The 25,846-nt window shown below is 40.3% G+C and overlaps 1 protein-coding gene across 8 annotated transcripts in view; it reads right to left on the reverse strand.

Annotated features, from left to right (window-relative positions):
* The window catches only part of Utrn (utrophin), a 479,533-nt gene that overhangs the window by 101,235 nt on the left and 352,452 nt on the right, over positions 1-25,846 (reverse strand). For all 8 annotated transcript variants that reach the window (XM_010626629.1, XM_010626631.2, XM_010626630.2 and 5 more), the window contains one exon: positions 10,569-10,698. In XM_010626629.1, coding sequence (XP_010624931.1) covers positions 10,569-10,698 — 130 coding nt within the window. The remainder of the gene's footprint in view (positions 1-10,568; positions 10,699-25,846) is intronic.

The following is a 25,846-nucleotide window of genomic DNA, read 5'->3' on the forward strand; positions in this document are numbered from 1 at the left end:
AGAGCTTCTGATTTATTCTGGGAAGATTTAAACTCTACTAAGCACCAACCAATAACAACAGCAGCAGCAACAAGTAGGTACACAACAACACTGAAAGGTTTAGTATTTCCGCTCCTTTACGTTTCATACAGCAACTTCCCAGATGCTGATTAGCATAAGATACAAACATATAAATTGTTGCCATCCTTCTTATGAGGCAAAGGTGATTTATGAATGGTTGTAACACTGATTAGACAAAATAACAGATGGTGTACAAATAAATGACTGTGTCCTTCAAACTAACCTTTGTTATCACCATCAAGAATTTTTTTATCATTTAAATGGGATTTAATTACTATAATATACATTAGCATGAAAAAAGTTTTTGAAATTTTTACCCAACCAGTAGACTTAGCCATCTGATTTGTATTTTAGAAAAAAAGTTGAGAGGCTAGATCCACCACATCCAACAGATATTACAGAGCATTCATTTGGAAAGGATTACATTATTACTCTGTAGTTAAGAACACTGCAAAAGAAAGTAACATATTTTTCTGTGCTTTTCATCATTACAACATTACTAATGTAATTTGGAGCTGAGAAGCTAATTAAATTATTGCTGTGGCCTGCAGGCCCGAAAGCAATTATGTGTACTTCAAGATTTTCGGTGAAAATTAAAAAAGAGAGAGTTTAATATTGCCTGAACACCTTCTCCCTCCATGGTAGGAGAGCAGTGAGTTGGCCTGTGATTCTACTCAGCAATGTGGCATTTCAGTACTGAAAAAGCAGCAACAAAGGGAGAGGTAGGGAACATATTTATTTAACCTGTGAATTTCTTCACAGTAAAAGAAGGTAGAAAATGAAATCTCATCTCTACTGTCTATAAATATGGATGATGGCTGAGGTACTCAGGATAGGATACTGTCGGGCTGAGAGCATCAAGTTTAGTGACATAAACTTGATTCCTTTTCAGCTCTCACGTCAGGCAGCAGCTTCTAACCCTCTCACACTCTCCATTTCCTCATCCTGCAAATGGGAACAGTACTCGTACGTCTCTCAGTTGTTAGGAGTATTGTGTAAAACAAGATGTGAGGTACTTGGCACGGTACCAGAACACCGGTGATAAATAAATTTTGGCTCGTTGTGGCCATTTATGACTAACATTTCTCACTTATCCCTTCTTCTATGGGTGTTAATTCTTCCTCCTTCTGGCATGATATGCACAAAGAGGTCTTCCAATCCCAGAAGACCCAGGTCCTATTCCTCAAATCAATCCTAAAGAAAGGTTCTCTCCCACTTCCTGGCATGAGGTTGTGAGATGAAGTCAGAGAAAACCAAACTTGTACAGAGAGGCAGAGAGACGTGGAGGAAAGGCTTCCGGGTGGCATTCCAGCCCTGCAGCCAGCTGCGTCCGTGTACTGAAGGTGGCTTGGCTATGCAACCAATTCCCCTGTGTGAGGGCCCAGGAGCTGTTATCTGCCATGAACCAGGTTCTAACTGATAGAGCTGTTTTGGGAGGTGGGAAGCCTTGGGGAAAACACCTAATGACTTCTGTGAAGTAATGTGTCATCTGGCCTCACTTTAGTAGATGTAAGGAAATAATGTCCCCTTAAGTTGCACTGAGAATTGATGGAAAAGTAACTTCTATTAAACTACATGATAATTTGACATCTTCACTCATAATGATCATGAAATTTTATTTGCACACATTTGCTAATGCGGCATAATAAAATGGACTGGCAGAGTGAAAAATGTCATCTTTTGCTTCTTTGTTATATCATAAAATACACATGACTTCACATAAAAGAGAAATACTCCTAATACTTGGCTCTCAAAAATATGAAACATTTAACAATTTAAAGAAAACAGTATAGCCTGAGTTAAAATATTAAATATTACTAATACACACAGCCAGCAAAAGAACAAAGAAAAAAGGATGAATCCTATATTTTTATCTGAAAAGTGATTATTACTGTTAATACACTAAAATTATTGATTATCAATGAAGTATCATTTCAATGAAGCAAAACAGACTTTACCAGACTGAAGCAGAAATGATGGTCAAATAACCTGAATAAAATAACAGTTGTCTCATAGGAAAAATAATGAACAAAATAATACAATTTTATTTTTTGGTGGTAATGAGGATAGAACCCAGAACCTTACGCAGGCAAGGGCAACACCCTACCACTAGGGAGCTATACTTCCTGTCTCAACTTTTTTATTACTCTTTAAAAAATCAAAAGCAGAAGAATTTTTCCTCATATAAAATTTTAATATATATACACACACTGGGTGACCCTGTCAGTAATATATAGAGTTGAATATTTTGTTAATTACTTTTCTCTCATTGCTGAGACAAAATACCCAACACCCAAAGTTAAAGGGGGAAAGGTTTATTTGGCTTACAGCTCCTAGAGGTTTCAGTCCCTAACTGGCTGGCTCCAAGGCAGGGTGGCACGTGTCAGGGGGCAACAGTTCATGGTAGGAGAAGACAGTAAAAACAAGGGACCTTATCAATGTCCTTCCACCCCTTTTGTCTTATTCAGACTACATAGGGTAGAAGGACTCACAATCAATCCTAGTGCCCTCAGATTCATCAATGATGCACTCCTAGACTCAGCCACCTCCAAAACAGCCCCAACTCGTTCTCATGAGGCTATAGGAGGACATCTAAACACAAGCCGTAACAAATATACTGAATTTTATATACTTATTAACCTTATATATTAATATATACACATCTCACATTATATAACATATATATATATATATATATATATGCGCCATCTAGTCACTGACCTCTTTGATCCTTCTTGATCTCAATGTCTAGAGTCTCTTATATACAAGGTGTAATCTAAATGTACAGTGAATGCTTTAAGCTTGAAATTTTTATTATAAAGTATAAAATTTTATTATAAAGTATGTACATTGCCATTAGTCACCTCCAAAGTATCTTCCCTTGCTTCAAATACACCCACCCTATCATTCCTGTCATTTTTGGAAGCAGTTCTGAAGTCCTCTTTCACCTTTTAGGAGATGTAATAAAAAATCCGGTGAATGCTACTGCCCAGCACTATCCAAGAGAAAAGAAGGATCACAAAAACATTACTATGTGTTCTCATCCACCTTATTCACCAGGTCAGGCCCCAGCTGGTTCTTCCTCAAAATCAAAGTGACCACGAGAGGCAAACGTTTTGAATGGATTCACAACATCCAGGCAGCCAGGAGAGCACAATTAAAAAACTCAAGGAATCATAAGTGCAAGGTCCGGAGTTCAATCACAGAACAAGGAAAAAAAGAAAAACGAAAATCCAATCTACTGGGCCAGGGATGAAGCTCACTGGTCCCATGCCTGCCTTGCCACAAGAGCAAGGTCCTGTGTTCAATCCCCAGTTCCTTGGGGGTAAAAGGATAGAAAAACACTAAAGGAGGAGAACTTCCAGAACTGCTTCGGAAAGGGGCAAACACTATGGAATAAATGTGTTCGAAGCGAGGAGAATGATTCTGAGGGGGAATTAATGGCAATGTGCTTTTTGCTGTAATAAATTTTTAAATTTAAATATCCACTGCAATTTTGATCACACCTCATATATACATATGTATAATGAATATATTTTAAAACACTTTTGGAGGTAGTATTCCATAAAATCAATAGCAGTTTTACACAGCGACTGATACCATAAACTCAAATTATAAAGTGTGTGCATTGGGCTGGAGACAGGCCCTGCTCCCTGCCTCTCCTGCCTCTGTGTGTGGAAGGAGCAAGGGACTAAGACAGAGGACTAACTACCTGTGGGCAAGAGCCAGGACAAAGCAGTGACTCCTCCTGCCCACTTCCAGAGGTCAGGGGTGGATGAGTGTCTGAGGTCACCTGTGGCTGTGAGTCCCACAGCGTCTGGCAAAGCTTCATCAGGAGCTGGGTGGTTTTCATAGGAATTCAGATCTGGGGCTGACAACAGCAAGAGAGATCAGCAGCAGGAGGGGAGAAACCAAGGGTTATGAGTGCAAAATTCAGCAACTCCAGACCCGGAGAGTCAAGAAAGAGCAAGGAGGTTTTGGCCAGACACTGTCATGAGGAGAGAGAGAAAAATTAAGGCAATGAGCCAAAAGTCAGTCAGAAAGCCACGGCTCTGGCTTCGTCCTCTGTTCCTTCCTCTACCCTTCCTCAGCAGGATGACTGTGGGCAGCCCTGCAATATTTTCTTGTCCTATGTGTTGGTATTTTTTTAAATCATAACTTATGATCTGTCTAACTCATAGATAATTCAGAGAATGAATGTGAAAGTGATTTAAAAAGTAGAAAGAACAATAAAATCATGAGAAATTTGTTTTCCACTGTTTTACTTTTTTAAAAAGCAAGCTGAGTAATAATAATCAAATAAAAACAGCCCAACTGCATTACAAGAGGAAATTACTTATTGACATGATACCAATTAAATGAAATTAATTATTTCCATATTGCTAAGCAAGATAAAGGGAATTCTGACCAAGTAATAACTTTGCAGTTTCTGTAATTATTCAGATAACTTTAGTTCCGTTAAAAATCACATTTACTTAATAATCTTTTACACCAGCAGGATGATTTATTCTGATAGCTCAATTTTTCCAGTCAGATACCTATCACCCATTTAGTACTGTTTTATGGTTATAATGGTGGAAGGAAATTCATTAAAATACCATATAAATTTCTATACCTTCTCTTAACTGATTTATAATCTGCCTTCAAAAAATAAACAAACCATAATTCTGAGTGTCAGTTTTTCTTTTATTGTAAAAAGCCCCAAAGACTTCACTGATTTGTTCACACACCGCTCTGCAATAGCCTTTGCTCTCATCCCTGTCGGACCGTCAGGGTCATTTCTCCCTGCCCACCTCTGCATTTTCCCATTTTCCTAACTGCCCCTAATTCACTGGACATTGTCTCTGGCCAGTTACAGCCCTGTCTGAAGTGTGACTTCATACAGCTTCGTGAGCACCTGCGTGTCTGCACTGTGTTTTCCAGATCGTATCTGTCTTGGCTGCTCTGATCATTTCTCACTCTCAGATTCTCAATAAATAGGAATGGTCACTAAGAACTGGGAAGGGCGAAGCTTCTGGAACAGCTACTGGTAACTCACCTTTAGAGATGAGAACGAGGCCCGGGGCATCACGGGAAAGGGCTCAGAAGGGGAACACGCCCAGAAGCCTGAGCTGAGTTGGGAAGGGAGAGCTGGAGACCAGATAAGAAAAGCCTATAGGCAGAAAAGCGCGGACAGCAACAGGAAGAAGGCAAGGCGGAGAATTCCGGAAGAACACCAGAAGTTTGGTAGAGACACTGAATATGGAGCCCAGAAAGGCATGAGTTTGGAGCCAGACAGAGAAGCCGAGGCCACATCACTGGCAGACAGCACTCCTGCCAGCGAAAGGAGCTGGATCCCGCCCCGGGGGCTGCTGGAGGCTTTTAAACCCATGCTTGTGCTTAGGCTGAATATTTTCAGTGTCTGCATTCATGCAGAGAGACCTATTAGGAAAGTAATGAAAGGTGCCCAGCAAAAGATGGAAAGGGGCTAAGGGAGGATGGTAATATCAGTATTATATTATATATATTATATAATTATGTTATATATGTTATATATAATTATATAATTATATATTAATAATTAATATCTAATAATATATCTAATTATATATAATATATTATATTATATTATATATAATATTAGTACTATATATTAAATATTTTTTAAAAAACTGTAAAAAATGATAATAGAAAAAATAGGGGGGACTAGGAAGAGAACAGTTCATTAAGAGAAAAACGATGTAGGAAAGTGTCCTCTGGAATTAAAAGCAAAGAGATGGACTCATCTGGGGACCTAGGGCATGGTACACATAACATTCAAAAAGTGCTCATTAAATAGAACTGAACAAAATCATAGTAAGATTTCTTCCCACGCTAAAATTTCCAACACTGAGTACCTCAGTGTCACATGGGATAACTAACGTTCAAATGTTCTCTATTTCTGAAAGCAGCTGTACATAAGTCATGGTAAACAACAAAAGTGTAAAAGCTATTATGGGTAATTTTCTCCCATTTACTTTTAACAGCAGGTAAAAATCAGCCAGCATTACAGAAATACTATGAAGAAAGGAGAGAGTATGAAAATTTCTATCCATAAAACAAAACAAAAGAATACATAAAGTGACATAACTTTGTTTCTCTTGTCTCCCAGATGTGGTATTAAAAGTGGATGCTTAGAAACACCCTGAATGTCATAGCAAATTAGGACCTCAAAAGGTGATTATCTTTTTAACCTTTCGATGACTGACCACTAAGAAGAATTTACAGGAAAAGGAAGCCTTGATGAGATGACCTTTTGTACTACAGTCTTTCTCTGCAGTCCTGGGGAAGCAAGGAGATAAGAAAACCAGATGGAAAAAGACTTTAAATTGAGTACGGTAACTTAAGGGAACTTCTAATTTTTCAACCTAGCTTAAAAAAAAAAAAAAACAACCAAAAAACAGAACTGTACTAGCATCTTCTTCCTTGCGGTATGAAGTAGAAATGTTCAGCCTCACTTTCTTGGTCCTCTGCCACCCGACCTACACCACACCCACCCACACACGCTCCTGTCCCAAGTTTTTCTATCCAGGCAAAGGCCTTTGACCACCAGGCTGGGCTGCTCCTGTCCTACACAGAGCTGCCCATTTCCCTGGCTGAGCCCTTCCGGGAAAGGATGGCCATGCTGGGACAGGGCCCTCCCATGCTCCTGAGACTTTCTCAGCACCCACCCTCTCTACTCTGACCCTCAAAGTCCTCTCTTCGGACGTACACCCAAGCACCTGATTATGCAGGGTTCTGTTTGCTTTCTCGTCCCTTCTAGTTTTGATCTCCAGATAAACTGGACCTATCACAAATGTGTCTCATACCAGTTTATCCATTCCTGACAATGCTCAGATGAAACATAACTAAGCCCCACTGTATGTCAGCCAGTATTCTAGGTATTACAAACTCTAGCAGGGAAAAAACACATCTTGGTCTTCATTGAGCTTGCATTCCTCAGACTGGGATGTGAGGGTGAGAAATAGTAATACGATAAACGTGTGAAATCTAGGATATGTTGGATAACAAACACGAGGAAAGATGAAGATGCTGGAGAAGATCTAACTAAAAGGCAGGACATTTCGAAAAAGCGTGGGGGATGAGGGCACCACAACAGGCAGGCATCTGGGAGTTGGAGCCATTCAGACAGAGGAAGAGAGGGTGAAAGTTAACAGATGTGAACACAGCTGGACTGTCCTAGGAACAGCAAGATGGTCATTGTGGCAGGAGGAAGACTGAAAGGGACAACAACAGGAGACCAGGCCATAGAGGTGACGTGCAGCAAGCCAGCGAGGGACCGTCCTGAGGAGTAAGACATCTCTGAACCAGAGGAAGAGCCCTCAGGCTTGTAGCACAGTAGGATGAGCAGTAACTGGGATTTGTAAATGCTCCTTCTGGTTGCTGCATGGGAAATGTCCTACAAGGGGCCAGGGCAGAGTAGGAAGGTGAACAGAAGGAAACTGTAGCCATCGGAGTGACAAGTGATGGTGGCTTAGACCAGGAGCTAGTGGCACAAGTGATGGGAAAAGATCAGGATCAGGTTCTGATACATTTTGAATGCAGTGACAACAGGATTTGCTGATGAAATGGATGTGAGTGGTAAAAGAACAAAGGAGCCAGTGGGTGCCCAGAGGCTTCTGGGCTAAACAACGGAGAAGCCAGAGCAAGGTGCAAAGACTGCTGGGAAAACAGAGGGAGGTGGCAGGATGGGGCTATTTGTGGAAAGGCACAGGACCCCATAATGTTTGTCTCTTAGTCTAGATAAGTGGGGGTTGTTTTTGCTTCCTCTTAAAAAAATCAATAATCCATGACCCCTTCCCACTGCTCATCACACTACACTTTCCCATCCACAGCTGCACTGTATAGGCTCAAGGGTGTGAAGAAAAGCAAGACCTGTTGTGTTTATCCCTTCCAAAGAACACTATAATTCAGGTACATTTTCTCTTTTTAAATTTCATGGTAGTGGTGAGGAGGAATCAAGATTAATTGCTTAGCTCAAAAATATTCCCATGGTAGACTGTATGTAAAGTCACAATAGTAAATAAAACCATTTTTTTAACCCCTCACTTATACAAGTAATCATGTATTCTTTGTCAAACTTTTATCATTTGCCACATAATTACAAGGCATTATACAGGGCATAATATTGTTAAAACTGAATTTCTCAACTCAGGGTAAATCAGAATTTTAATATCTTTAAACAAGCCAACAGACATAAAAGCAGCCTTGTCGGGCCTTTATTAGGTCATGTCTGTTGAGTGGACCTCAAGTTTCTCATCTAGACAGTGAGCACAGTTGTACTAGGTCATCTCTAAGGGTCCTACTGACTCTAATATTCTATGTTAAAGACAGAAATCTTTAACACCATGTTCCTTTGGAAGGAAGGGAGGGAGGGAGGGAAGGGAAGGGCAGGGCGGGGCAGGGCAGGGCGGAAAAGAAGAGGCCCATAGCTATGAGAAGATAGAACCAAGGTCATTCAAGGAAGTAGGTAGTATATATTGGTTACAGAATTATGAAAATTGTAGTAAAAAGTAGGTTTGAAAACCCAGGAGGGCTATGATTACAAAGATGTTTAAATATCACGCTAGTGCCAAGAATCATTTCTCAGTATATGCTGGAAAGTCAATGAAAACATGTAATCAGGAGAAGAACATGATGGTGATTACATGACAAGATTCACTCATCATCAGGAACAGACTAAAGTAGAAAGACAACAGAGATGAACGAATACTCTGCATTACATACAGGGGACAGAAATCTGCAATGTGCCACGGGCTACAAAAACCAGCAACAGATTCAGGCTAAAATTATTCTAAAACTTGACAAAAAAGGCTGAGAGTCTGGGAAAAACAGTACAGTGTGGAGCACATATATGTGTATGTTGTATGCTTATGCATGATATAGGCCTAAATAATATATATGTAACAGAGAACAACTATCCCTCCCTATTCACAGGGTATTGGTTTAGGACACCCCACAAAGCTCCCAAAATGGTAGATGCTCAAGTCCTTTGTATAAATGGCTTTGTATTTGCATATAACCTACCTATACCTTCATATATACTTTAAATCAACTCTAGATTACTTATAATACATAATCAATGTAAATCCTAGGCAAAGAGTTGCTCTATGATACTGTATTGGGAATAATGACAAGAAAAAAAGTTTGTACGTGTGCAGTACAGATGAAGTTTTGTTTTTCCACATCATCTCAGTCCATAGTCACTGGAACCCATATGTACAGAGCCCAAAGAAACTCAGGGCCAAGTGTACTGAGAAGGAGTAATTCTTCAAAGATATAAATAGCAATTCTGAGTGAATTGCAGGCCACGAGGTTCGATGAAAATGGGAGACTTGACCATGACAAACTTCCAGTAGGATCCCTGGAAGCACGGTGATACCACTAGCAGGAAATAAAACGTGACCTTAGAGAAGACGGAGATGTGCTGTGTGTGCCTGCGTGTGTGTGTGTACGCGTGTGCTACACATGTACATGCCCAGAAAACTAGGTTCAAAGGCTCCAGCACCCAGGGACTTGATGGGAAATGTACTGGACTGAAAATCCCTTCTGCTTGCAGAAGCTGCGTAGCACGAAGGCTCCCCTGCAGGCTGCCCAGTTCTGCTGCCCCTGGCAAGAGGCAGCCCCATGTGATCGGTGCTGCTGGCCCCAGAACGGGGCACTCCTGCAGGGGGTTCCTGCTGTGTGACGTGAAGGATGGAAAAGCATTTTGAACTGCATGCTTTTTTCTTCAAATACCTCAGAATTATTTTATTGTCAGCAGTGAAAAAAATCATAATAGAGATATATATGGGCTCCAAAGTTTATTACAACTTTTCTCTTGAATTTACTATATGACAGATTGACATTTGCTACTGTAGTCGCTCGTGTCAATTTTAAGCAAAAGTACCTAAGTACGATCGGTTATTTTTAAGTAAAATGCTCTCATCTACTTGTAAAAAGTATTTCACTGTCTTTGTAAACAGAAGTTTAAAAATTCTTACTCTATAAATATTGAACTATTTACTCTTGCACATTAGTAATTTATTTTACTTATAACTGCTTACTAACTTGTCTTAATTTACAGCTATAAATACATTTTTATATAATAGGAAAATATACATTTTTATTTCTTAAAGACATTATTCTTTGTAGTTTCAGCACGCTTTTTACATAAATTCATTTTTTCTGTAATTTCCTTTTAAAATAATGACAATGAGGTATACCACAATCTATTTCCTTATTTTAAGAATCTAGATAGTTGTTGAAAATGACATACTTGATGAGATACTTTGAAGAAAAGCCTTAAGAATTCGATTATGAATGGTGTAAGGAAATTTCCTACTTGGGTTTTTGTCCTCCTAACATGTATTTTTTATGATGTAATAGAGCAACCGGTCTCACCTGTTTTTATATATTTTCTTTTTTTGGTACTGGGGATCCGGGACCTTGCGCTGGCGAGGCAGGCAGTGGAACCACTGAGCTAAATAAATCCCTGGCCCACGTCTCACCTGTTTTTGATTGTAGGTTTCTTCGTGGTTCTTCAGGGGCCTCAATTGGCTGATCAGCCAGGAAAACTCGAGCTTGGTCTACAGCATTCAGGACCGAATATTCTTTCTCCTTTAACTCACGTCTCAGCGCCTTTGCAAAAAGAAATAAAAGTTGAATATTTAACCTCATGTGTCCAGTAAATAATGGAACGTCTTCAGTTAGACCACCTCTGACCATACCTGTTCAAGGAGTGATTAATAACCAGCACTTAAACTAAGCTGTAAGTGAAGATGTAGTTATTCAGATAAAAATGATGAAAAATATGAATAAAAAATGGCTCCTGTAGGAATCAAACATTAAAGAAAGAAGAAAGAAGGAAAGAAGGAAGGAAGAAAAGAAATTTTAAAATATGCACCTAAGGAAATTGCTACAGTACATTTAAACTTAAACAAAATGTAATTTTGGAGTTCCCACTACTGTCAGAATGCTGAAACAGTCTGTTCTGAAGTACTTTGTTCTTGCAAGACTGACAAAAAATTACATTCAATGGTACTGAAGAAGGTAACTTCACAAGTAGAAATGAGATCCTCAGAAGTGTTTTACACTCTTTAGAATACATTAAGAAAAAAAACTGAGAAACAAATTAAAGTACATGAAATCAAAACTAAACCAAAGAGAACACATAAAAGACAGTCTCCAATTATCTTAAAATATGTTCCATCTCGCCTGCTGAGGCAATTACTATTTTTCCCTTGTGAGATTTTTAATGCAAATCTATGGTTCTCAGAGCAGCTTGTCTTCAGTGTATTTATTCACTTAAGTAGGGCTAAACTTTCACCTCTGCACCTATAAAATTGTTTGGTGATTAAGACACTAATTGACTACAATTTGAAAATAACAATATGTTCAGGAACTACTGCGAGATATAAGGAAATATACATTTTTCATGTCCTATTTTAACACTATAGCTAAATCAAAATTGTTTTTGATGGTTATTCTCTTAAAGTTATACATATCCATGCCTTGGGTTGTAATATTTTATTTTTTGTATATTTCTCTGGAAATTCACTAGACAAACTGATTTGTAATTTTCTAAATTACTGTACTCTACAATTTGACATTCATTGTAATCTTTCCTTTTGAACCTAACTTTTCTCCCCCGCCCCGTACTGGGAATCGAACTCAGGACCTTGTGTTGGCGTGGCAGGCATGGCAGGCGTGGCACCACTGAGCTAAATCCCCAGCCCATTACTAACTTTTCAATAACATTTGATTAAACTATGCTGGGATGACAGGCTATTAGAAAGCTAAATCCTCATCTTACAGAATCGGTAAAATAAAAAAATACAAAAATATCAGAATAATTATCTTACATAATGATACAGAGCTAAACACCAGACTAATACTAGTGTGAAGTTGAAAGAGACAGGTGGAGTGGAATGAGAAATGCAAGCAAGAAGTAGTGGCAGAGGACCAACAGAATGCTATTTTATGTTATAAGCACTGTGAATACTATCATATTTCACTTTTAAACATTTAATTACAGCCTTGATAAAAGAAAAAATTTGAGAATAAGAAACAAAATCACCCACAATCCAGTGATAAGTACAGGATACTGTATAGAATGAAATAAAACTTTCTCTGAAGTCTGCAGACACAGTGAATTTGTCTAGCATCTCTTTCCAGCATCTCTAAAACCAAAGGATGACTTAGAAGCAAGCATAAGTCTACAAAATCTCTAGATCAATTAATCATATCAATGAACAGACCGCCATAGGAGAGAAAAGGAACCAAGCCTCTGCCATCTCCTACTTAAGAAATAAAGCTTGTGAAATGCTACAGTGTGATGCTCCAAGAAACAAAATACTTATCTTCTGAAATTTAAAGTTTCTGATGTTATAGGGCTGGGAACAGGTCTTAGTGGTAGGGCACTGGCCTAGCATACATGACACCTTGGATTTGATTCTCCAGCAATGCAAAACTAAAAATTAAAAATAAAAGTCCTGATGCATGGAAATTGAAGAGACATAAGATACCTGGAAGAGTTACATTTTAAATCCAGAAAAAAAAAATATATATATATGTACATAGATACACACACACACACAGACACACACACACATTTACAGGTTTGGAGCCAATTTGTCTAACCAAGATCATTGTATTGTTAGAGGAAGAGGCTCTAGAGGAATCAAAACACCCGTACTATTCATTTCCAAAACTATGTGGAAATATAAGATAATGAATGAAATTGAAAAAAAATCAGGTTGCTTTACAAAAAACTAGCTGTGAAGACGGTGGGTATTACAGTGAAGTTATCACGTTCTTATTTTAACAGACAAGGGTAAACCCAAATCTAACCAAGTAGCGCGGAGCAATAAAGACCCCTGAAATGACACGCGAGGTTGGGCTGGAGTTCCTCTCCGGGAAGGGAAGTGCCGGGAATTTGCCACCTTAAGGGCGAGCTGCTGCAGAGAAGGCAGTACCAGCAGAACAACACCTCTTCCCTCCGGCTGAGCCAACGGGGGCGGGGGCGGGGGGGGGGATCCACAAACAGAAACAGCACTTGGAGACTTAGGACAAAAGCCAAACCTGAAGGAAGCTGAAACCTGGGAGGAGACGGAACATAAAGGAGTGTGAACTGGAGAAGGAAAAAACAGACTCCGGAGGTAGGAATTACTCAGGGAGCATGTATGCTACAGGGCGAGTCCAGCAGCTACTGCGGTCCACAGTACTCCTGATGGAAAGTTCCCAATCACCAATAGTCACAAAGTATGCATTGGACAGTGGCGTGGGAGGAAAGAGAGCAAATGAGATTTGTTCTGGGATTGTTTTCAAATTTCAAAAATCCCAATGGAAATATACATTTGTCTACAGAAAGGATAACTGGAAAACTAAACTGTCAACTTGCCTTACTCTGAAATTCCATCAGTTTAATACGGATGCTCTCACAAGGCAGCAAGCAGTTCCCTTCTCTCCCCAAACTCTCCCACCAGACTCCCTGCTCCCCATTAAGGCCTTCTGGATGAGCCCCACCCTAATGTCCTGCTCAGTGTAGAATTTCCCCATCCTTCGTAAGATTCCCCGCTCACATTATTCTACTTAACTATCTTTGTATTTCCCAGACATCACCTGCACTCAGCAAGGTAGATATCCAGTTCTTTTGATTGTTTATTCTCTTTCTTTCTCAGATCCAAGCTCCAGGGACTTTTTCTGGTCTTTTCATTGCTATGTCTGGGACCAGAAAAGCCTTCGGGGGGGCTCTGAAGTGCTTCCTGGTAGAGATGGATCCTAAACTGAGTCTCACAGAGACAGGGGAGTTCTCCCACCAGAGAAAACAAGACAACACTTGCAGGAAAGGAGGGGAAATCCCAGGTGTATAGTTGGGCATTTAGCACCTGTAGATACCAGCAGCTGAGGCTCATGACGCAGGGAGAGTTCAGGACAGAAAGACCATGGTTGGCCTCTGCATCTGACCCTTGGCTCCTAATGGGCAATGGGAAGCCACAGAAGGGGTGGCCCATCAGGCTGGGGGTGACCTTTGGAATTACAGTTTTGTTTTTATAACATCATTGCTAGGTTTCCTAGATTCATAAAAACCAAGTCTGACTCTGAGAAAGCTCCACAGGACTGTTTTCCTTCCTGACCACAATAAACTCGAGTACTTCGTAAAACAATTCTCTCGGAACAGCTGCTTGCCGGGGAGTGTCTCCCGAACTCTGGACACACCACCGCAGGGAGGCATGGGAGGCAAGCCCGGCAGGTGCAAACCACACCAAGACAACAGAAAGGCCAGGGCTCTGGCCCTAATGTCAGCTCACCACCCAGTATCCTAGAAAACAGCACCCATCTAATTATCTCTGTGCATACTCAGTTTTGCAAATTTAATGTTGTTGTTCAATTTGTCCTATTTCAATTATATTTAATTGCATGTCAAAAATGGATTTATCTTTCAACAGCATTACACACATAATCGTTTTGCTGCCCTATGCCTCGCAATTAGACATAAAAGAAAGCCTGCATTTTCCAACCACCTGGTGAACAGTAATGATAAGGTAATTAGACTCCAGTGAGTTGTTTTGTATATAAAGCTACAAAGTGGTATTCAGTTTTAAATTCTAATATCACATGGCTTGAATATGGGCTGTCTTTAATGAGTATAACATAATCTAATTGGAATTTTTCTATTTTAATTACTTTATATTTTCATTGCAAACAATTCTATTTCCAGATAATAAGCAGTGGGGAGCATGTGGAGAAACTGGGATCTCATGCATGGTCAGTGGGAATATTAAATGGTGAATCCACTTGGAAAGTAATTTAGTGGTTCCCAAAATAATCAAATACAGAGTTCTTCTATGACCTAGCGAGTCCACTCCTTCTTATATACAGAAGATAACTGAAAACATGTGTCCACATAAAAACATGTACATGAAAATAGCAGCACTACATATAATAGCCCAAACGGGGCACAACCCAAATGTCCATCAACTAGTATATGGTTAAATAAAATATGGTCTATGTACAAGATGAAATCTTAGCAATGAAAGTGAATGGAATACTGATATATGCTACAATAAAGATAAATCATAAGAACCGGCTCATAAAGAAGCTAAACACAAAAGCCAGTATGCGATTCCACTGCTGTAGAATGTCCAAAACAGGCCTATCTATTGAGAGAAAAAGAGGATAGTGGTTACGTAGGGCTGGGATATTGAAGAAATGGAAAGGAACTGCTCATCCCTACGGGCTTTCTTTTGGGTGTAATGAAAATGTTCAAGCTAAATGATTTGATGGTTTACAGTTCCATAAACACCCTCAGAGCCACTGAGGTACACACTTTAAAGAAGTGAACTCTGTAAGTGAATAACATCTCAGTGAAGTTATTCTCTTTTCCTTTCCTTCCTTTCTTTTTTTTCCACTACTGAAATTGAGCCTAGTGCATTCACACAGAGCTACAACCCAAGTCCTTTTTATAAATTTGAGACAAGGTCTCACTAAGTCACTAGTTTGCCCAGGTTGAACTGGGACTTTCAATCTTCCTGTCACAACCTCTCACAGTGCTGAGATCATAGGTGTTTGCCAATAAGCCCAACCTTTTAAAGTTGTTCTTAAAGTAAAAATAATGCCGTATTTCTATTCAAGGAAAAATGCCCTCAAAATCCTCGGGTAATCTTTTTTGAGTCTCTATCCCAACATATTTGTAAAGTAATACTCATCCGCCATGTTGAGGATGTTCAGGAACAAGATGGCTGCTCCCACTCAGTTTTTGGTAAGAAGCTGGTCCTGACAGACTGTGGCCACACCTGTCTACCACGCTGTGAGTTCACACATGGTAAGGCTCAGGTCTCGATCATTTGAAATCTTCTACAGTGCCAGCATAGACAAATACAGAAAGCACTTAATGCATGCTTGGGAAAAACAAATAAAGGAAGGAATGCTTTCGGAATTAAATGTAACTATGTACAACTCCAAAGTATAGCATAGCAAAGTATAAAAAGCACAGCAAATCTGTTGACCCTAAATTTAAATAATGGATTCTGGTTAGTTCTGGATTATCTGAACTAGCTACCTTGCAAACTACTTGTAATACTGTTCTGATGTAGTTTTCCTCCATTACCTATCATCACCTACCTAATTATTTCCATCCAATTTTGGTATTTACTTTGTTACTAGCAAATATTCTTCGCTCTCCCTAGATAAACATGAAACTAATCTCACATCGAGGGGTAGTCTGGGGTTCTCCCCTTTTCCCACACTGTAACTCATGAAATAATTCCAGAAGCCATTGTTTCAAAACTAAAGCCAGTCATGCGAACCAGTGTGTTGATACTGCCCTGTATCAAACGTATCTAAAATGCAATGGCTCACAATCATCGATTTTTCATGGCACACTGGGTTGGCAATTTGACCAGTTCTTCCACTGCTGCGTATCCCAGGCTCCTGGGATACATCTGAGGCCGCAGCTTGGATGAAGGTGAAGGGTAACTTACAAGTCTGGAACATGGCTCTGCCCACAAGACTGCAGGCATCGCTGTCTACCGGCTGCAGGTACGTGTTCTCTACTTGACAGCAGGATGGACTGGGTTTCTTCAAGCACAGTGGTTAGGGGTTCACAAAGGGCAGAGTGGAAGCCTCAAGATCTCATTAAGTCACTGGCTCTAGAACAGCTCTGTCCAATGCAATGCTCCACAGTGCTAAAGAGCTTCCAAAACGGTGCTATCCAACATTACACATGGTTACTGGTTTCTGGACATGTGACTAGCACAACTCAGAAACTTAATTTTAAATCCTCTTTGTGATTTAAACTACAATCTAAATGGCCATCCGTGGCTAAGGAAAATAACTTGGATGGTGTTGCTCTCCAGTTCACACAACATTTCTGTCACTTTCTATTGCTTGAAGCAAGTCATAAGGTCAGCACAGACTCAAGAGAATGGAGAAATATATTCTATTGATAAAAGGAGCTGCACTGTCCTTGTGTGTAAGACTTTGGATCCTGGAAGGCATGCTTTATTACTACAACAATCTACACAGGAGGATGGATTAGGGTTAGTAAGGAAGGCATCTTGAAGACAATGATGTGTAAAAAACAAAAAACCCTAAAGACCCTGCGCCTGAGAATATCTTCCAGAGGCATTCTAGGCAGAGGGAACAGAAAGTGCAAAGTCCCTGAGGTAGGTCTAAGTTTATCCAGTTTGGAGGATGGTGCTGTCAGAGCTGAAGGGGTGAAGAATAGGGTTGTTGTTTTTATAAAAATGCTTTAAAACTGAAAGCTAGAGGGGAAAGAGTCTTTGTGGTTGACTAGAATAGCACCTAGAAGCTATGGGCTTTTTTTACGTAGCAGATGTTTGGCTACTTTGCTGCTCAAGACTTGGGTGCTGTTTTAAAAATGTGCACACAAAGTCACACAGCCAGCCCTGTTTGCTACGGTTCTGATGTGGCTGGCTCCCACCAAAACCCTTGCTGAGACTTAGTTGCTAAGGGAGAAGTGTTGGGAGATGGGGCCTTTCAGAGAGATGAATGTATTTCCTTCAAGACTGGATTAGTGGCCACCTGCATGGATTCCTCCGCACATGGAGTTGCTGTAAGTCAGCTCCTTCGCCCGTCTCACACACACATCATCCACGAGGCTTTCCATTTTCCTCCATGAGCAGACACAGCCTGAGGCCTTCACCAGAGGCAGTCATCTGATCTTCAACGTCTTGTCTCCAGCACTGTGAGCTAATTAAACCACTCTTCTTTATAAATCACCAGTCTTTGGTGCGCTCAAATAGCGACAGAAAATGGAGGACAACGCTTTGGCCACAAACAGTAGAGCAGTATCTGCTCTAATGAAAACAGGCAAAATACTTTCCAAAAGGAAAACTGAAACTGTACTTTTAAATCAGCATGCTCTGAGGTGTTCAGCAGAGAGGGACATAATCCCAGATACACCGAGAGTCAAGAATGATAAACAAAGAATAGAGTAATTATTTTGTGACAATAAGAAAGCCTTTCTCCCATCCTAAGGAAGCTATGATCCCAGCCCATAGGACACCTAAAAGCCTAAGGGGAGAAGGGAGTAAATAATGCCAATGTGTCCTAAGTGTCATGGATCTCAGAGAGAGGCCAGAAATAGGGCCCAGGGAACCCCAGGATGTACAAATATACAAAACAGGAGGGAAGATAAAGCTTCTCAAAATATGTGGGCATCTGAAAAACATGGGGACTATGTGTTGCAGAGGCAGGTGGAATTACATCAAAGGTAATAAGGGAAAAGCAATTCAAGAAGGCAGAATAAACATCAAAAAGTGAATCTAGCCTCTAGTTTGGGGGTTATTTTCTGTTTTGATTTCTGTTTTTGCTTTTTTGCCTTTCATGGGCCTTATACATGCCCACTTCAACTAAATGATGCCCTGGAATGTCAGGTGAATGAAAACTTGATTGTAAATATCACAACCTAGCTACTACAGTCACAGTTTTCTTTCTTTATTTTGTTCTTTCTTTTGGTATGTGACTTTTTTATTTTAATGCATACAAGTAAATATTAATAAAGGAAATATTAAAAGGACTCTTCTTATTTCTGTGAGTCCCATATCCCTCTAAGAGGTCCACCCTTCCACTTATTCTACCTCCATGGCTCTTTCAAACTCAGCATGCTCGTGGGGCTGGTGGTGTCCCTCTGAGTGCCAGCAGCAGAATACTGCTGCTTACCCAACTCTAGACGCCTAAGGAGGTGCCCAATTATCCTTTATGGTCCACCTGCTCTAACTTCGCGGGAAGGACAAAGGAGGAAGGGATTTGGAGGTACAAAGAAGCAACTGGAGTGGTGCGGGTCAGAATCACTCCTGGTCCAACCGCCACCCTTCCTATTGCCGGGAGCCGGGGATCACCTAGTGCAAAGGCTGAGCCGCTACCAGGCAAACAGCAGTGATGCCAGGACTCTGCAAGTCTCTCCATGAAAACACAAGGTCCAGGGGAAGCTGGAGGGAGACAGGAAATCCCTGCTATCTCTCTGTGATCTGAACTAACGATCCATCATGCAGGACTGAGATAAGGGGAGAGAAATGGCAGTGTGCAGGCACATGCTAAATCCCAGGTGTGATCCACCGACTTTAAACAATAGCACCGCTCTCCTTTTTCAGTCTAAAGCCTTGATCTAATCATCTGTATGCCGAGTTCCAAACTTTTCTAGGACACACTGTTCTGCAACTTTTTAGATCATAATGTTAAAATTATAGGCAAATTAGATCCCATCACTCCTGCTTATAATCTTTCCATGGCTTCTGGCACAAAACAATAACTGCCATGTTTGCAAGAAAGAGCTGGGCCCTCTCTGCTCCTCCGTCTCACCTGCTAATACACTCCAAGTTATAGTTTCAAAGTCCTTGGATCTGTTTCTAAAATATGCCAGGCTTTCTCCAGTTCATGGCCCTTACAATTCAAATAGCTTTTGTTCAAATTTTCAGTGGCAGGCTTCTCACTAAATTTCAGCACTTGGGACCGCTTCTGGGTGGATGGATGGATGGATGGATGAAAAAACGAAGAAACTGACACAAAAGAAAATGGGTGACCTCAGGAGACTTAGGTAGAAGGGAACTGATGGAAAACTCCTGGGAAATGGAATAGTTAATACAAAGTAACTCCACAGAAGAAAGCAGCATGGATGATTCTAAGTAGTAAGGCAGAGTCATTTCCTAGTCCTTCATAGAAGAAATGGTTTCTCAAGACCAGGCTATCGGGGTGCTTTCTTAGAAATCTCACCAAGCATCCTGGTGAAAGGCACATCTGCAGGGATCACTCTTCTTGACTCCTTAGACCCAAAGCCACTATGCTGCCTGTGCCCTCAGGATAAGCCTCAGTCCTCTTTCCACTGGGCTTCCGCAGGGGCTGGCACCTGCTCTGCTGGAACATCCACCACACCCCCCTGCCACAATCTCTTTGCAACCTGACCCCAGCACCAGTCTGAGCGCTCACTGCAGACTCACATCTGTGCCTCAGTGCGGAAGGAAACACAACCAACTTCTGTGTGAAGAAATGAGAAGAATGTTAAAAACAATGCTCTTTTGTAGTACGAAGAAACCACATAAAGATTTACAACAGTCCAATCTACACCATGTACGCACAGACTTACTCAACACGAGGCCCTGGACTCTTGTCCTTTAATTTCTGCATATTAATAACACTTTTCATGCTATTAACTTCACAGGTAAGACAGGTTGAAACTATACAATAATATAAAACAACATATTATTATCGAGATGATACTAAAGCCTTACGATCGGTCTCAATCCTTGTCCAAGACTAAATTTATTCCACAAGTCTCTACTGGAAGTTACTTGCTCCTACAATTTCGATGAGAGAGGCCCTGTGTTAGTAATTTTGTCATAGCTGGGACAAAAGATGTACAACTTGGAAGAGAAGAAGTTTGTTTTGGCTCATCATCTCCAAGGTTTTAGTCCATGGTAGGCTTGTTCCAAGGAGGAATATGGTGGTGGAAGTGCATGGCAGAGGAAGCTGCTCACTTCATGACAGAGTGAGGGGGGAAGGCAGGGGGGTGGGTAGGAAGAGGATGGGGACAAGATACACCCTACAAAAGCTCGCCGGCTGGCCTCCAAATAAGCCCAGTGACCTATGAAGTTGTCAACTGATCCATCCACTTAATAATCCCTCGTGATCCAGTCTCTTTCCCAAAGCCTGTCAGCTGCAGACACAAGGAGACTTTCTGGAGGACACTTTAGATAACAGGCATAACAGGCCCAGTGGAGGGATGTTGGATAATCAGGGGCATGCTCTTGAAAGGGATACTGAGACCTCGTCCTCCCTCTTTCTCTTGTTGCTTCCTGACTGCTATAAGGTGAACAGATCTGCCCTACCACATGCTCCTGCCATGATGTGCTGTGCCCCCACAGGCCTAAAGCAATGGTGCTAAGTGGCTATGAACCAGACCTCTAAAGGTATGAACCAAACACTTCTGCTCTGTATATTTCTTATCTCAGATATTCTGTTACAATCACAGTTGACTGCTATACTTGTGCGGGAAAGTTTGAGCCCTTTTCTCTACAGCCTGAGGCTTGTGGCACTATTAGGAGGTGGTGGAACCTTGAGGAAGTGGACCTGGTTAGGTCACTGAGGGGATGGCCTTGAAGGGAATACTGGGACCACTGTCCCATCCTCCCACTTTCTTTACTTCCTGGCTTCCATCACATTCCCACCCTGTGATGTTCTGCCTCGCCACAGGTCTAAAAAACAATACAGCCAGCCAACCATGGACTGAAACCCTTGAAACTATGAGCTAAAATAAACCTTCCCTCTTTTTAAGTTGATTATCTTAGATATTTTGACATAGCAATGGAAAACTAACACACCAACCTTTCATTAGGAAAAAACAAAGTCCAAAAATTTAATTCTTCTAAAGGATAAATTTTTACTTATGAGAAAATGGAAGTATATGATTCTCCAACTTTAAGCCAAAATATTTCATAATTAGAAAACTGTGCTGCAAGATGCATGTGTCACTTTAGATTCTTAGAAAGCAAAGAAATGGATACCATATCTTTTGGTTCTATTGGTTCTACAACAGAATAAACCAAAGCTCTGGAAAGGCAAAAATGGTCAGCTAGATCACGTGATATATATGACTTCGATACAAATAGCAAATTATTGCAACTTGTGAGTTGAACATAGGTAACTTTTTCCCTATCCTTCTAAGCATAACTAAATCAAACCTGTGCAACCAATTCTCCCTCAAACTCTTTGACAAGAAAGAAGCCTGGAGCCAGTACCTAATACACTAAAACTGCTTTCCAGATTTCCTTCCTACCATGGAGCACCTGTCTTTGAATACTAACAATACAAGGTCTAAGAGAAAAGAGAGAGAAAAATGAGACATCATTGGCAAGGAGGGCAGGAAGCTGTACTTTCTTTTATGGTACTGGGGATCGAACTCAGGCCCTGGCACTTGTGAGGCAGGGGGCAGAACCACTGAGCCAAATCCCTGGCCCGAAGCTGTACTTTCATGGTTTGGGTTAAGTAGGTTGGTGATATGTCAAGAATCATTACTATGGTCACATTGTGAAACAAAACTCTCACCTTTGGGGATCAATCCCAAGAAAATAAAGCAGAAAAAACTGCCAACAGCAATGGGCTCATTACAGCATTATTTATGATTTCTAAAAATTGAAAGCAACTTAAAATATCCCACACCTGGAAAATATGTAGGCTCACTATGGTATAGCCACACTAGGGACCATTATGTAACCTTGAGAGCTTACTGTGGTAACGAATACAGGGCTATGTGAAGAAATAAACAAGGAATAAACCTGAAAATGGAAAAGACAGGATAAAAACTGTGCCCCCTATTAAAACTGAAATGTGACTACGCAAAGGGAAAATATGACAAAATGAAATGGTTGTGATACAATAGTAAAGTTATGGCCAATACTTTTGTTGTTTATAAAGTCTGTGATATTTTACTATAATTTAAAATATACTTTTAAAAGAATGGCTAATACAATAGAGCTCATCATTCATTGAAGAAATCACTATTTTTGTTTCTTTTTAAACAGAACAAACTCTTGGACACACTCTACAACTCAGCTATATTTCCCACCCCTTTACTTTATGGTTTTGTAATTTTGAGGCAGGACCTACCTAAGTTGCCCAGGCTGACCTCAAACTTGCCATCTTCCTGCGTCAGCTTCCTGAGCAGCCAGGATATACACATGCACCACCACATCCAGCTACTACTTTAAAAAATTAATTAATTTTTATTTACTTATTTTAAATTTAGAACTAAAGATGTGTCTATTTTTTCTTGTACTATGTGTTGTTTTGAAGTATGAATTCATTGTGCGGGGGGCTAACCTGAATGAACCACCACGCGTATTATCTCACATACTCAAGATTTTTTGGTGTGGTGGGAACATTTAAAATGTATTCTAGCCACAAGTTTGAAGAATACAATACATTGTTATTAATTATATTCACCATGTTGCAAAATGGAGCTGTTGAACAAATCACTACTTTTAAAGAACAGCATCATTAAAAATTACAAATGTGTTTCAGAAGCCTACTTTTTACATCCGTAGTAATCATGAATCTCTTGTTTTACTTCGGTGACCTCTCAGGCTGAGTTTACTTATAAAATGTAATGCAAAACAAAAGAGTTATTAAATAGGAGACTCCATATGCTTGAGCTATGCTCTGTTAGGAATCTTAATTCATGTCAAGTTCCGGTGGAGGGGAGGAACTCACATGGAGAGAGTCTAGTAGCATTCAGCACATATAGGTAAAATACTAAATGATATTTTAGAAGCTATCTTAATAATCATAGATATGTTAATTCATTCTTTTCTCATATAGAGATTTTTTCCCACTCCTGAATTTGAACAATATCAACATTAAGGTAGGAAAAACAGGCAATGTCAAGATAGGAAAAAGGTAACTCTTTACTGACTACTGTGTTAGAATTATAATTGAGCAGATTTTCTTATGTTTCCATTATTTCACGTAATTAAAATTATTCTGATTTAAGGGTAAAAGATTCTTGCTTATACTTGGAAATGCACTATTATCTTTATTAAATATTCAGCTATTTAAAACAGAAACATTTTCTAAATGTTATATTCTTTAGACTATAATGAGGAATATTCCTATTTTTGGAATATTTCACTCAGTGAATATTCATATTTATAGAGCATCTAGAGTGTGAGGTGTAGACAAAGAGACAATGAAAAATAAGTAAGTTCTGCTAGAAGATGATAAATGCTAGGGACAAAGAAGGAAGTGGAACAGGGTAAGAGAGATGAATAGTTCGTGCAAGGTGGTTGCACGTCAGTAGAACAGTCAGGGTTGGTGCCATCGGGAAGATGCTGTAAAGCAAGCATGGAAAAGACGTGAAGGAATGAACCCTAGGACACCAAGGAAAGAGCATCTGAGGTATCGGACACAGAGGCACAGCAAGGGACAGCATGGCTGAAACGAGTGTGTAACAGAAAGCAGCAAGAGAGATGAGCAAGGTGCGTGTGCGAGGCACGGCAGACTATGCAGGTAATTCTGAGAACAGAGGCTTTTCCTATGAATCAGAAGGGAAACCACTGCAGAGTTCGATTTACTTTAATAGGAACCCTCTGGCTGCTGTACTGAGAACACAAGAGACTACTGTGTAGTGAGAGCAGCAGATTCAGATTCTGAATCTTGAACAGAGAACTAAGGGGACTTTCTAACAGCCTGAACATGAGAGAAAGACAGAAAAGAAGGTGAGTATGAATGTTTACCTAATCAACTAAAATAGGGTTCCTACCAACCAAAACAGGGAAGCCTGAGCAGAACAAGTCTGAAAAGCCAGTTCAGGAGTTTGGCCATATTAAGTGGGAGATGTCCATTAGACTCCCAAGTGGACGAGACATCTAAAGACATACTTACTGGGGAGAAGTTGGCTTATGGAAGGAATCCAAGCCCAGAAGAGGATGAATAAAAGAGTTTGGCACAGCCCAACCCTTGGTACATCCCAATTTTAGAAGAAGGGGGAGAGAAAAGTAGACTGAGAAGGTCCAATCAGAGAAAGAGAAAATCAGGAGAGTGTGACATCCTCAAAGTAAAGAGACAGTGCAGTTAGCAAGTCACCAGGAAAGATGAGTATCACATCTGGGCCATGGACTGAAGTTCAGCCAACATTAACAGACAGACACCACAAGTTACAAGAGGAGCATGTAACGCAGCAGAGAGCAGCACAGCCAACTTGAGACACAAGATTCTGGAAGTACACAGCCTTTCATTACTATAAATTGTTAGATTTTACCTGTGTCACAGCCTATGCATTAATGTTCTAGATGTGTGCAGGTCTGGCTACGTAACTGCAAAGCGAAATTACAGAGCCCCTTTTCCAAGTATGACTAGGAATTTCAGGATGGCAGCAACAGAACATTCAGCCAAGTGTAGGGCCCTTCTAAAAACAGGGCTCAGTGTACCTACACAAGAAGCTGCACTCAAACTATAACAAATCAGAGGCATTGCTGGTACAGGAGTCCTCTTTGGCTCCTGGTTTCAAAAAAGTTCTTAACTGCTTATTGGAGATATAAACAGGAAAAAAAATGACACAAACATACGGAGAATCGGCTAGAATGCAATTTACTTTTTTATCCCCAACTTGCTCTCACTACTAAATCAGCATATATGGATCTGAAGTCATTATAGTATGATAGCAAAAAAGGGCAGAAGAGTCATTAAATTTGATAGCACTCATAAAACTACCTGAAAAAAAAGAGAAGGAAAAGAGGCTTACTTCCCATTGGTATGCAGACAAAAATTTTTGTAAAATTTCTTTCATTATGCCATAAAAGTTTTGGTTAATGTCCCTAAATGAACAGTTAGTATATAAAATCCTTTTGATTCTATTTCACTAGCACCAGAAATAATGCCTAAATCAGAATACTGAGTATAAATGCTAAAAACAGAACAGGAATCCTATAGCTTCTTGCAGTAATGAAACAGCCTTCTTCCTTGTACTCTTTAAAATACAAGCACACATAAATGTACCCTTTGAGCAGCAAATACACACACAGTCCCTTCCAGCCTCAAGCAATGTATTAGATTTAAATCTTGGGGGCTCCTACTCCTTCAGCCGCACTACAAGTATAATGAAGAAGGGAGGTGTGGGTCACCTCTTGCTCTACGACACACTCCAAGACATGCAGTGGCGCATCTGCAGGATTTTCTCAACCTGGCATTGACACCACACTCTCCATTGATGTCTTCCTTATTCCAGTTCTCTTCAGCTCTAAGGCTTCTTGCTCTGTGGACTGTCTATCACTCT

Source organism: Fukomys damarensis, unplaced genomic scaffold (genome assembly GCF_012274545.1).
Source record: "Fukomys damarensis isolate Sample0158 unplaced genomic scaffold, DMR_v1.0_HiC HiC_scaffold_14, whole genome shotgun sequence".
Taxonomy (NCBI): domain Eukaryota; kingdom Metazoa; phylum Chordata; class Mammalia; order Rodentia; family Bathyergidae; genus Fukomys; species Fukomys damarensis.